The sequence below is a fragment of the Lemur catta genome, chromosome 8 (genome assembly GCF_020740605.2).
Source record: "Lemur catta isolate mLemCat1 chromosome 8, mLemCat1.pri, whole genome shotgun sequence".
Lineage (NCBI taxonomy): Eukaryota > Metazoa > Chordata > Mammalia > Primates > Lemuridae > Lemur > Lemur catta.
This window is the reverse complement of record NC_059135.1, coordinates 1065205-1078164: the sequence shown is the minus strand read 5'-3', so window position 1 is coordinate 1078164 and position 12960 is coordinate 1065205. Positions and strand designations below refer to the sequence as shown.

At 64.9% G+C, this 12960-nt stretch overlaps 1 protein-coding gene across 1 annotated transcript in view; it reads left to right on the top strand.

The window, feature by feature from the left end:
* Window positions 1-12960, top strand: part of CROCC2 (ciliary rootlet coiled-coil, rootletin family member 2) — a 53830-nt gene that overhangs the window by 21593 nt on the left and 19277 nt on the right. Inside the window, 5 exon segments of the mRNA XM_045559507.1 lie at window positions 2461-2588; window positions 2979-3124; window positions 3681-3857; window positions 8153-8266; window positions 11785-11928. Of these exon segments, the coding sequence (XP_045415463.1) occupies window positions 2461-2588; window positions 2979-3124; window positions 3681-3857; window positions 8153-8266; window positions 11785-11928 (709 nt within the window).

The following is a 12960-nucleotide window of genomic DNA, read 5'->3' as shown; positions in this document are numbered from 1 at the left end:
GAGGTGGTGGTGAGTAGCGGCCAGTGGGAGGCAGATGTGGAAGGTCTTGCTTGTGGATCTGAGGAGTTCAAGGTGCACCAGCTTCAGGCAAGGCTGGATCCAGGCGCTCCCACAGTACCCTCAGGATCCTGCCTCTCCCTCCCTCTGCTGCTTGACTCTGGGGAGATCTCCTTCCCAGGCCTGCTTGCCCCGAGAGGTGGTCATGTGGCCAGTGGCCACTCAGGCGGCCTCCTCTGGCAGACACACTGCATCCTACTCCCCACAAGGCCCGAGGGCTGCTGCCCTCAGCCAGCCTGAGCTGTTTGACATCCCTGTACGAACCCTGGGAGCCAGGAGTCGCAGGGCTCTGGTGGCCGGGCCTGAGTTGCATGCCCATCCCTGGAGCCAGGGCAGGGTCTGAGGCCAAGAGTGGGGCAGAGAGACCCCAGGACTGTAAGGGGCAACTTCTGGAGGCTGGAATGGTGCTCACAGACAGGAACAGTGGGTGCCCGTGGGCTGTTGCCTGGTGAGCTGAACTGGTCCTGTGGCTTCCGCGGAAATCCAAAAGTTGGCGGCATTCTGCGCCTCAGCGGCCCTTCTCAGGAAGATCAAAGAATTTTTTGCAGACAAGATTCCCTCCTGGAATTCCAGAATCTGGGGCATGGGAAACCTCAGCGTCCCAGGTGCTTGAACTTCCTCACGGACACAGCTCTCCTCCAAACGCACGCTGTGCAGAAGTGGGACAGAAACCGGAAGGAGGCTGCTCCGGGTTGGACCCCTGCCGTGCGCCCTCCTGGGCCCCAGGCGCTCAGAGGGCCAGCGGGGGAAGGACCCTCCTCCCTGCAGCGTCTGCCGTGCAGAACACAGCCTGGTCAGAGCCCTCAGCAGCCTGGATCCTGTCCCCGCAGCTCCCCGGACTCGACCCCGCCCACTGAGCCCTGCAGTCCCCAGAGTCACAGCCCGCTGGCCAGCATGTCAAGACAGCCAGCCCAGCTTCTGGCGACAGGGCTGCTCCGGGACTTGTCCTGAGCCACCTGCCTGGCACACTGTGTGTCTACCTGGCCGGCTTCGTGGGGCCAGAGCGTGTGACGCCACAGGTGTGAGGAGCTCTCGGGTAACAGTGATGACAATCGTGTGCGTGACGTCCTGCTGCAGTCGCTTCTCCTGAGGGGACCTCCCACGGGTCTGCTGTATGAAGGGGACCCAGCTCTTGAGGCCCTGGAGCCCCCCACTGCCAGGCCCTGGCAAGGCTGCCACATGGGGGACCCACTCTCAGGACGTGGAGTGTGGCCTACTCATCAGCCAGCGAGATGGGTGGGGGTCCCTGCTGGCCCCGCCCCACGCGGCCTCGCCCCTGCTCGGAGCACGCCCGGCTGCCCGGCCTCTGCCCAGGCCCACCGTGGCTGAGTCACCCTGGGCTCCCGTGGAGAGAGGCTGGACATACACTCGGGGTCCAGGCTCCAGGCAAAGACGTCTAACGTCAGAGCTGCAGAGGCCGCAGCCCTAGAGGGGACCAGGCGGGCACCCAGGAGGAGGAGGGTTTGAGCGGACGCAAGGGGAGAATTTTCCACGTGCAGAGGTGGGAAGGGCGCCAGGCAGGGGATGCTCAGACGCAGGCGGGGCCAGCACGGGGTGGGGCGTGGGGGGAGCAGTGTTCATGAGGGGAGGGGCTGGCACAGGGGCAGGCCATGGTGTGGCAGAGAGGGAGGTTTCTGGGGGTTCCAACCTGGCCTCGGGGGACCTCTCTCTGCAAACCTCAGGGCCCGGAAGGTTTTGATGCACTGTGCCCTGAACGGGGATGGGGCTGGAGGAGAGACTGAGGCGGGATCCAGCCAGGGGCTCCAAGACCCTTGCCAACACTGGATGTTGTCACTATTTCAAGCTTTTGCTAATCTGATGCATGACTGTGATTCGAATCTCCCTGAGGACTAGCGACATCAAGCAAGTTTCATGTGTTATTTTAGCCATTTGCATTTTCTTTGTGAATAACAGTCATTTTTCCTATCTTTCGGTAGGATAGCTGACTTTCTGTCATTTATTTGTGGGAGCTCTTTGCATATGATGGCTGTTAACCCTTTGTATATTTAGTGTAGATTTTCCTCCAACTCTGTCCCTCGTCTTTTAAGTTGGTTTATGGAATCTTTTCTGCAGAAACACTACCCCTTCCTCTCCTTAAGTATATTCAGACCTGTTGGCCTGTTTATTTTTGTCTTCTGGCTTTTGTGTCTTGCTTAAGAAGATTATAAAATACTCTTTTATATTTTTTCTACTGTTTTTATAGTTCTGAGTTGTTTTGTTCTTACTTGTTTTTTAATTCCATCTGAAACATATGTTTATGTAGGATTTAACTGATTCTCAGAGATTCAAAATGAACGAGACAGCCTGTCAGTTTCTGATTCACTAGCCCGGCCCAGGCTCCGCGCTGAAACCTGCGGGCAGGGCCTCGTGGGCGACGCGCCCGCTGTTCTGTGCTCTCCGCAGGGCCGAGAGGGACTCCCTGGAGAGCAGCCTCTTTGAGGCCCAACAGCTGGCGACGCAGCTGCAGGTCCAGCAGGAGCAGCTGGCACGAGAGGCCCAGAGCGCCCGGCGGGCTCAGCAGGCCGCGCAAGGTGCCCCCACGGCGGCTCCCTCTGTCCCCGCCCCCCGCAGCCACCCGCACAGCACCTGCTGGAATGCAGCTCAGTCCCTGCGTGTGCTGCTCCCAGCCCCGCACCCTGCAGGGCACAGCGTGGGCCTGGAGCTCGCGTGGCCGGACGAGTCGGCCACCCCTTGCCTGTGAGGGGCAGGCAGGTGTCCTGACCAGGCTGCTTCTGGCCCCAGGCTCAGAGCTGGGCTGCGGCCACAGGACCAGTGTGTGGCTCCTGCCCGGTCCCTGGGCCCCACCCCGCAGTGCCGGCCACCCTGTCCCTGTGCCTGGCCACCGTCACTCCATGGGGAGCTCCAAAGGGCACAGGGGTCCACGTGCAGGGGCCACGCCCCGACACACCTGTTGCCCACAGTGGAAACGGAGCAGCTGAGAAGCGACTGGGAGGTCCAGGAGGCGCAGCTGCGGCGGGACGTGGGGCGGCTCCTACGGCAGGTGGCGCAGCAGGAGCGGGACGCGCTGGCCCACCGGGAGGACCTCGCACGGCTCCAGAGGGAGAAGGTCTGCTTCCCAGTGGCCCACCTGGCCGCTTGCCAGGGGTCTACCACGTCCCCAGAAGGGCAGACCCCCGGTGGGAGGGGCCCTGGGAGGCGGAGCTCAGCGGTGGAGGTGCCTGGGCCCGGGGGGAGAAGGACGAGGACCCGCGCGCCCCTCACGGTTCAAGGGAGCGTCCAGGCTCCCCTGGAGCTTGTATTCAGGGCAGGCCCTTCCCTCCTGGGAGAGGCCAAACCGGGTGTTGGACGACCGGGCTGCAGCCTGAGAGCTGGGGCTGGACGGGGCCCGGCACCGTCGGAGCCCTCCCACCGGTCCCCTCCCCGGAGGCCTGGTCTGATGTGTCTCCACACCCCTGCGTATCAGTGGCACACTGTGGAGGCGGGAACCGGTCACAGACAGATAAATGTGGGATGGTGGACGCTGAGACCCAGGAGACCCTCCTTGCTCCTGTGTCCCTTGGGGAAGACAAGGAGGTGCAGCTGGCCTGGACAACCCCCAGGACCCAGGGCCAGGTCTGCCTCACGTGCCCTGACCTCATGCCCGCCCCTTCTCCTTGGCCCAGGAAACCCTGAGCCTGGCCCTGGCAGAGGAGGCGGCGGCGGCTGCGTGCCGGCTGCAGCAGGAGAAGGAGCTGGCGGCAAGAAGTGCATCCGAGAGGGAGGCTCTGAAGGAGGAAGTTCAGAGCCTGAAGCAGGAGCGGGATGAGAGCCTCCTCCAGCTGGAGCACGAGATGCAGCAGGTGATGGTGGGGCTGGGGGGCGGTGAGGGTGCTCTCTCACCCACCGCGCCTGTCCTCTCTGGCCCACACAGGGCAGCCTGGGACCGCTGCCCAGGCGGATGCAGCCTTTGCAGGTCACTGCTACTACAGCGCTGGTCTTCCACAGCAGCCCTGGTGGAAAGACACCCACCCACCTCCCCATACACCCAACCATCCATCCACCCACCCACCTCCCCACCTCCCCATCCATCCATCCATCCATCGATCCGTCAGTCCATCCATCTGTCCACCCATCTATCCATCTGTCCACCCATCTATCCATCTGTCCACCCACGTGCCCATCCATCCATCCATCAGTCAATCCATCCATCCATCTGTCCACCCACCTGCCCATCCATCCATTCATCCACCCACCTCCCCACCTCCCCATCCATCAGTCCACCCATCCATCCATCTGTCCACCCATGTGCACATCCATCCATTCATCCATCCACCCAGCCACCCACCCACCCATGCATCCATCCTTCCACTCACCCATCCACCCATCCATCCATCCATCTGTCCACCCACCCATCCATCCATCCCCACCCACCCATCCATCTATCCATCCATCCATCCATCCATCCACCCACCCTTCCATCCATCCATTCATCCATCAATCCATCCATTCATCCATCTGTCCACCCACCCACCCATCCATCCACCCATCCACCCACCCACGCACCCATCCATCCCCCACCCTCCCACCCATTCATCCATCCATCCATCCAGTCATCCACCCACATCTCTGTCCACCCATCCATCTGTGCATTTCACTGTCCTTGCATTCACTTGTCTCTCATCCATCCACTCAGTGGCATAGCCATCCTGCTTTCCATGCATCCACCTTCTACCCACATATGTGGCCATCCATGCACACACACAATTGTCCATCCACACAGCTGACCGTCAGTCTGTCCATCCACCAGTTCACTTGAACATCTGTCCTGCTATCCATGCATCCAGCCAGCCATCCACATGACTGTTCCTCACTCACCTGACCACCCCATGCTCACCCAGCCAGCCACTTACTCACTCATGTGACCATCCATCCATCCATTCGCTTCCTTCTGTCTGTCCACACACTCAGCTGTCCATCTGCATATGAAGCCATTCACCCATGTGTCTGACTATCCATCCATCCACGTGATCAGCCAGCCAGTCACCCAATCACCTCACATCCAATGTGTCCAACTCACCTGACCACCAGTCCAAGCACACAACTACCAACCACCCACCTAACCATCCTTCCATCCCACCAGCTGTTGAGACTCAAATACTGGCCCTGTAATAGCTACCCTCCGAGTCCAGACTTTTCCAGTGTGCCTTGAATGCCAGGTCAGGTGATAGGGAGCCACTGGATGTTCCTGAGCAGGGGCTGGTATGATGGGGGTTGGGCACAAGAGAGGCTGGGGCTAGGGAGGATGGGGAGAGGCTGAGGCCGAGCAGGGCCAGACAAAGGTGGTGCGGGGTGGGTCCAAAGACCCTGGGCCATGGTGGAATCATCCTCACTGGATAGATGAGAAAAGAGGCTCGGGGGGAGCAACACGCCTGGGGACAGGGTGGTCATTCAAGGACCCAGGCAGACCCTCACTGCCATCCAAGACCAACCACTGGGCCACACTGCCTGTTCTCAAGTGATCACAATTGCAGCTTCCCAGTGTCACTCACGGTGCAGGGAGAGGGGGCTCAGTCAAAAGGAGACCAGCTAGGAAGATGCCACAGGCTGCATGACCACGACAAGTCCCGGCACAGAGGCCAGGCTGGGGGCCGTTTCTGCCAGGGCAGCAGCTGCCCTTTCCCTGGACCCCCCCCAACTGCCCTTCCTGTCAGGAGGCCCCTTAGAGCAGCAGAGCAGAGAAGTGGGGTGGGGGGAGCCGACGGCCCGGGGGGCAAATTCCGCAGCCTCCCAGGACACTGTGACGGCTTCAGTCACAGGACGGTCCTCAGAAGGTCTTACTTCCACGGCAAAGAAAAGGAATTCTGTGTGGAGCGAGAGTCAAAGACATAGGGCGGCTGGCGCGGGAGCAGCGTCTTTGCTCCGATGCTCGGTTCTCTGCCCGCTGAGCACGAGGGTGACTTGCTCTCTTCTGCTTGCAAAGTGAAGCCCTCACCCCGTCGACTGCCAAACCTCTGTCTTTGCTGAGGTTTTACCTAAAACGTGAGCAAAGACTCTCTGACCGTCCCTCCCAGCGAGGGCCCCGTGGGGAAGGGGCTGGGCCCCGCCGTGGGCCGTACAGTCGCGTGCAGGGCAGACTCACGCAGAGCCGCGTGTCTCGGAGGACCCAGCGCGGGCTCCAGGGAGGGACAGGACAAGGGAGCCTCGATTTCAAAGCTGGTTTAAAGCACAGAAAACCCTCTACAGAGTCCCCTCCTGCCCCCCCTCACGCTGCGCCCCGGGAGCCGCTGTCGTTCCTCCTCCCCCGCAGTGCGACGCTGACACTGGTGACCTGGAGTCAGCGTGGACCCCCGGGGGATGTCCCCAGCAAGGCCACCCTCACTTCACACGTCAGGGCTCTTCCATGACCCCCGTTCAACAATTTGCCAGAACGACTCGGGGACTCGGAAGGCCCCGCGCTTGCCATTACGGCTTCACTGTGACAGACGTAAATCAGGACCAGCCAAGAGAACAGACACAGGCTGGGGTCTGGGCAAGTCCCAGACACAGAACCCTGTCCCCTCCCCATGGGGTCGGCACGTCAACCTCCCAGCATGTCCGTGTCCCACAACCAGGAAGCTCCGCTGAGCTTTGGCGTCCGGAGTTTTTGCTGGGGTTTCCCTGCGTGGCTGGCTGTGGCTGTCGGCCTGGGTGAGACTTACCATGGTCACGCTGTGGGTCCAGAGAGGCCACTAGCCTGTGGCATCTGTCCGTTGTCATGGACATGGAGCAGAGAAAGCCAGGTTGGCCGTTGCAGTCAAAGTGAGTCTCCAGCCCTGCTCCCTGGAGGCTGGGGGCTGCGCTGATGTCCCGCGGCTCCAGGCACCAGCCCCCCGTCAGCGGTGTCCCCCGCACAAACAGCCCCACCCTCGGCGCGGTGGGAGCCCACCCCAGGTCAGGGGTGGCCCCAGGGCCCACCGTGAATAGCACAGACAGTCCTCACTCGGGAAGCTCCCCCCAGGGACCGGACAGATCCCCCAGAGATTTCCTCCAGATAGAAATACATGGTGTGATCCCCCACCCACACTTTTTAACACAAGAGGTGTCGAAACTCCCTGCTGTCTCCTGGGCCTGTCTTTCTTCGGGTGCCAGCACATCGTGGCGTCTGTCTGCACCCGTGTGTCCCGGGCTCTGTTGCTCCATCACAGCTGTGGGGGTCCTGCCCATGCACGGATCTCCTTGTTTCACTGGTCTCCCACGGTGGGTTGTGGCCAGTTTCGTTGCTGTTACGAGCAAGAGTTGCTGGGCCGGGCGTGGTGGCTCATACCTGTCATCCCAGCACTCTGGGAGGGCTCTTCTATGGGAAGAGCCTTCCTCTGGGAGGCTGAGGCAGGAGGATCGCTTGAGCCCAGGAGTTCGAGACCAGCCTGGGCAACATAGTGAGACCCCATCTCCTCAAAAATATAGAAAAACCGTTAGTCAGGTGTAGTGGCGCACACCTGTAGTCCCAGGCACGTGCCACGTGGGAGGCCAAGGTGGGAGGATCACTTGAGTGTGAGGCTGCAGTGAGCTGTGATTGCACCTCTGTACCCCAGCCTGGGTGACAAAGTGAGACCCTGTCTCTAATTAAAACAAAAAAGTTGGTAACGCTGAGCATAGGTCATCCCGCAAGGGTGCACGCGTGTCTCCAGGCTGCCCTCACGCCAAGGAGCCTGGGCGTGGGGAGGACATGCGTCTGTGACTGTGACTGGCGCTGCCGGGTTCCTTCCCCCTCCCCCAGCCCTGCCTGGGGACCAGCGTTCCACCCTCGCACTCTCGGTCCGTCCCGCGCCATTCGTGAGCCGGGAACTTGGGGTGTTTGGGGGCCGTGTGTGGCTCCTCCTCCGCGCACATGGGAAGCGCGGCCTGCAGGGAGGGGCCGTGGTGCGTGAGCCCCCGGCCTGCGCTGGCAACAGCGGCTTCGCACAGCTGCGGGAAGGGGAGGGCGCCACGTGAGGGGGGCACTGTCGGACGGGGTGGGGGGAGGGACCCAGGACTCAGGGCAGCCTCTGTGGGCGCCTCCTCTCCTCCCCACGCAGGGTGTGGACGGGAGCTGCTGTGTCCACGGGGGGCTTTGGCGCCCGCATTCTGCCGGCCGCCTCCCCCAGCTCCAGCTCTGTCTCATGCACCGTCCATCCAGGCCCTGTCACGGAAAGAAGCCCAGCTCGGCCTGCTGGGCCAGGAGCTCTCCAGGGCTACGTGTGAGCTGGAGCAGGCGCAGCAGGAGGCCCAGAGCCGGCAGGAGCAAGCCGAGGTGAGCCCCGCGCACCCAGCCAGGGGACGCACAGCCGGCATGGGCACGGCCCGGCAGGCGCTGGCAGACCACGGACACACACCATGTCTCCCTCCCCCCCCCCCCCGCCCGCTGGAACCTTGGTTTCCCTGGTGTCTCCAGGTCTCCTGCTGAGACAGGACACTGTCTCCGTGGGCAGGAAAGCGTGGCGCGAACCAGAGCTCTGTCCTGGTCCCTGCCCATGGCTGTGGGCACCAGGACTCCACCTGGCCCCATGTACCCTCAGCCCCAGGGGTGGCAGAGGCCAGCGAGGGGAGGGCCTGGCCCAGCCGGGGGCTGCACGTGAGCTAGTGGCAGCGCGCGGGGTAGGAGTGGAACCCAGGCCTGTGTCCCCTCCCGGCCACACCAGCCGCAGCCTTGCCGTCCATGCGCTTGAGCTGCTCGTAGAAAAGCACAGCTGGCAAACATGAGCTCAGGGCGCTGGGACTAACCCTCTGGGAGACCCCTTCCCAAAGAGAAACCGAACCGGAGAGGGCTGGCACTGCACCCCAGGAAACCCTCGGCTGGAAAGGACGCCCATGTGTACCCTGAGCAGGGCCAGGGGACAGGCATCCGCCAAGGGCCCCGGACAGCCCCCAGCAAGCAGCCGCCCCGCAGCCGGGGAACAGACGCCTTCAGCCAGCTGGGGTCCCCTGGGACCTCTGACTCCTTGTCTGGAGCCCATGTCTGGGAGCTGGGCAGGCAGCAGCACAGAGGGTCTGGGGAGGCGGCCCTGGGAGCCCTGCGCCTCACCCCACAGGCAACGCTGGGCGCCCACCGCTGTCGCTGGCAGGGTGGCCTTTGACCCCCAGAGCACGAAGGCCCCTGCCCATGTGTGAGGTGGCGCCAGGTCCCAGGTGGGCGACGCGAGACAAGGGCCCTCCAGGGGGAGGAGGTGGCCAGCACACGGCGGGAGTCGCGAATCCGAGAGCCCAGGAGGGGCTGCTGCGGCCCGGGGGGTCCTGTTTGCAGGCGGAGTCGGGACGGCCGTCCTGGGCAGCTGGCGGTGGGCTGGGCCTGCAGGGACACAGTGGGTGTGTGTCCCGGGCAGGGAGGGACAGCCTCGGGGTACAGAGACACGTCCCCTCCTGTGGGGAGCACCCTGTGCTCCCCGACCCCAAGCTCTGGGCTGTGCCCCGCTGTCCGGCTGCACACAGCGCCAGCTGGGCCCACCCCGCCTCCCGCCCTTGGCCTTCTGGCTCACCTGTGGCCGTACCCGCTTGTTTTTAACCCTGAAGGTCTTTTCCACCCTGGGCCCTGGCGTGTCCCCAGCCCCAAGGACGCAGGTCAGATGCTCCACTGGTGTGGAACGGGTGACGCAGTTGGTCAGGGAACAGCCGCCGTGCGGGCCCAGGAGCGCAGCCCGCCGGGGCCCCACTCTGACAGCCGGGCGGGGCTCGTGGCCAGGCCCCAGGGCTCGTGCAGCCGGAAGGGGTCTTGCGATTAGGAGCCGGCTGCCAGGGTGCTTGTTCAGCGCCTCCTGCCCGACTCCAGGCCGGACCCTCGGTCCTGCAGAGCAGGGGAGCCCAGGGCGCTGCTGGTGCCCGGGGAGCCTCGCCCAGGAGTGTCTTGCTCCCTCGCTGGAGCCCCAGCCCTGCTCCATCCTGCCCAAGGCCCGATGGCCCTTCCCTGGCCACAGACCTGGAGGGGTCGGGGGACCCCCGGGGACAGAGCTTGGAGCCAGGATTGCGACTGTGCCCCTCCTCCCCCGGCCCCGGCCCAGCTGCTCCCTCAGCTCCACCCTGTGGGCAAAGAACCAGGAAAGCCCCCCGAAGACCCTGGGAGCTGACGCCTCCCGCTCGAAAGAGGGTCTCCTTGGAGCCAGCGCCGGCTTCCGGAGCCGCCTTTTGTGCTGGCCCCGAGTCTGCCCCGGACGTGGGACCAGGCCTGCCGGCCAGCTGGGCTCCACAGGGAGCTCATTAAGGGTTCTTTTGCCACCTCAGCTCAGAAATGGAAATTAAAACCCATGAGAGGAGCGGGAGGAGGGAGGTGCCAGCCGAAGCACACCCGTCGTGGGATGACAGGAAAACGGGCCACCCGGGGCGGGTGGAGGGTCCTCCCGGCTGAGTCACCACTGCTGCCGGGGCTCCGGGCCAGTGCCCGTCCCCGAGGTCCACACAGGGTGCCCTGCGGCCGGGCCTCATGGAGCACCCTTCTCGGCAGTGCTGGGAGCCCGAGGTGACACGTGCCAGTGCAGAGGGGACACCTGGCAGTGGCTCCTCTGCCAGGAGCATGAGGCGGAGCCTGGTGGGGACCCGCCCAGCGCAGGCAGCCTGCGGCGTCTCGCCGGGGCTCCCGGATCCGCACAGGGGCGTGGGCACCTCTCCTCCCTGGAGCACCAAGCTGGCTCCAGGGGCCCCACCCCTGCCAGCCACTCGCCTGCCCTGCGCAGCGGCCTGACACGACCCCCAAGCCCACGGCACGGTGCCCTGAGGGAAGGGCTCTGAACCCTTCCTGCCGAGGACACTGAGGCCCAGGGAGCCGAGACCACCCTGGACCCGGCCAGTCCCTCTGCCCTGGCCTGGTACCAGGGCGTGCAGGGGAGGGTCCTGCAAGGCAGCGGGCTGGGCCCCCACAAGCAGAGCGGCATCTCTCCTTGGACAAGGGGGCCCTGGGAGCACTGCCATCGGCCAAGCCCAGAGCCCGTGGGCCGGCAGGACCTGCCTCCCGCAGGTGTCTGGGAGGAGGGTGTCGTGGGTGACAGGGGGCCCATCTGGGCTGGCAGTGTGCCGGCCGAGGGAGCGGCCACCCCCAGGCACATCTGGGACACGCACACACTCAGAGCTGGTGGGGACGGTGGACGTCCCCTAACCCCGCCTGCCTGTTTGACAGCTCAGGAAACCGAGGGCCAGTTGACGGGGGCAGGGCCCAGCCCCCCCATCCCAGCCGTGGCCACCTCTGGCCCTGAGGTCGTGGCCTCCTCACCCTGCAAGGATTGGCCCTGGGCCACCGGAGGGGCGTGGGAGGCAGGGGCACCGGGAAAGGCAAATGCCACGCACCCCCCCCCGTGCTGACTCAGTGGGTGCTCCAGGCCACGGGGCCACAGGACATGGGGTGCTCCCCCCTGCCAGCAACACTTGTGTGGCCAGTGAGCCCAGCGAGGGCAGAGCTCCACTGCCGGGTCACAGTGGTCCCGAGTGCCAGTGTCACTCGAGGGCGGGGCCTCTTCTTGTTGGTCGAGTGGCCATTCCTGTCCCCTCAGCACCCAGCAGACACAGCAGAAAGGGATCAGTGCCTGAGACCCCCAGCTGGGCCCCTGCTGCCCACCCTGCCCTGCCTGGCAGCCTGGGGGGACCCCAGAGGAAAGGCACAGGGACGGGGACACGGGGGCCTTCCCAGGGGTGCCCCTCAGGCCTCTGCCCCACCACGCCCTGGAATAAGCACCCCAGCTCCAGCCCCGGCCCCACCTGCTGCCGCCTGGTCCCAGGACAGCAGACTGCCAGCCGCCCGTGCCCCAGGCCGGCCCCTGGGTGCCCCCGCAGGCTCTCTGCTTCCCCCAGGCCACCATCCGCACCCCCACGCAGGAGCTGAAGGCCCTCCAGGCCCAGTTTGAGGGAGCCATCGTCACCCACCAGAGGGAGGCCGCGGCTCTGAGCCGGAGTCTGCGGGACGTGGCGGCCGGGAGAAGTGCTGCGGAGAGAGAGGTGAGGGGCAGGGGAGGGGAGGCGGGCTGGGCCCACGGGAGGTGCGGGCGGAGGGAGAGGAGAGCGGGGGTGCCCGGAGGAGGGAGGGCCCCTCTGCGGAAGGAGAGGAGGGTAGGGGGCTGGGAGGGGGACCCGGCTGCACAGGCCCAAGGCACCGAGTGGAGACGCTGACACCTTATTTTTAGTGAAAAGTAGGGTCGCGTCTGAGCTTCTAACGTGATGCATTTGGCTTCGGGGGAGAAAGTGATCTGGCCCTGATTCGGGGGCCTGGCTGAGTGGGGCGGGAGCTGCCCGTGGGCTGCGGGGCTTCGGTGGGCCCCACTTTGTCCTGGGAGGGTGCACGGCATGCCTGCCGCTCTCCGCGCCGTGGGGGGATGCAGCCGCCTCTGGGAGGGCCAGCGTGGAGGGTTGGCCGGAACCCCGGGGACAGGCCAGCTCTCCTGATCCACACACAGCTGAGAAAACCCCACCAGGGAGGCCCCGCCCAGGAGGCACCTGCGCCCGCAGCAGGGGGCGCGGCCCTTGGCAGGGGCTCCAAGGCCTTCCTGGGAGGCAGGCGTGACCTCAGGGCAGGGCCGAGCCCGACCCTCCGCCCAGAGACCCCCATCCAGCAAGCTGTGGGAAGACCAGGCTCTCCCCCGCCGCACCAGCAGGGACCCCCTGGGTGTGGGCACGGGGTGCCGTGGGGCTGGATTTGGGGTGCCTAGGGCAGGGTCAGGAGCAGAGTGGGGTTTTAGTGGGTTTTCAGGGGTGGCCTGAAAGAGGTTGGCACGAGGCCCAGGGGCCACAGGACATGGCGTGGGCTGTGGGCGGCTCAGCGGGTTCTGAGAAGATGGGACAGGACGTGGGGACGCCTGTGGGCAGCGGGGCAGGAGGCCAGGCTGGGGGGGAGGGTCAGCGGAGCCCGGTGGGGCCCTCAGGGTGAGGAGGTCCCCCGCACCCCCCACCCCCACCCGGCGGGGCTGACCCGGCCCTGGGGGGAGCAGCTGCGCAGGAGAGGGAGGCCGGGCCGGGCCCAGGGGCAGAGTGAGG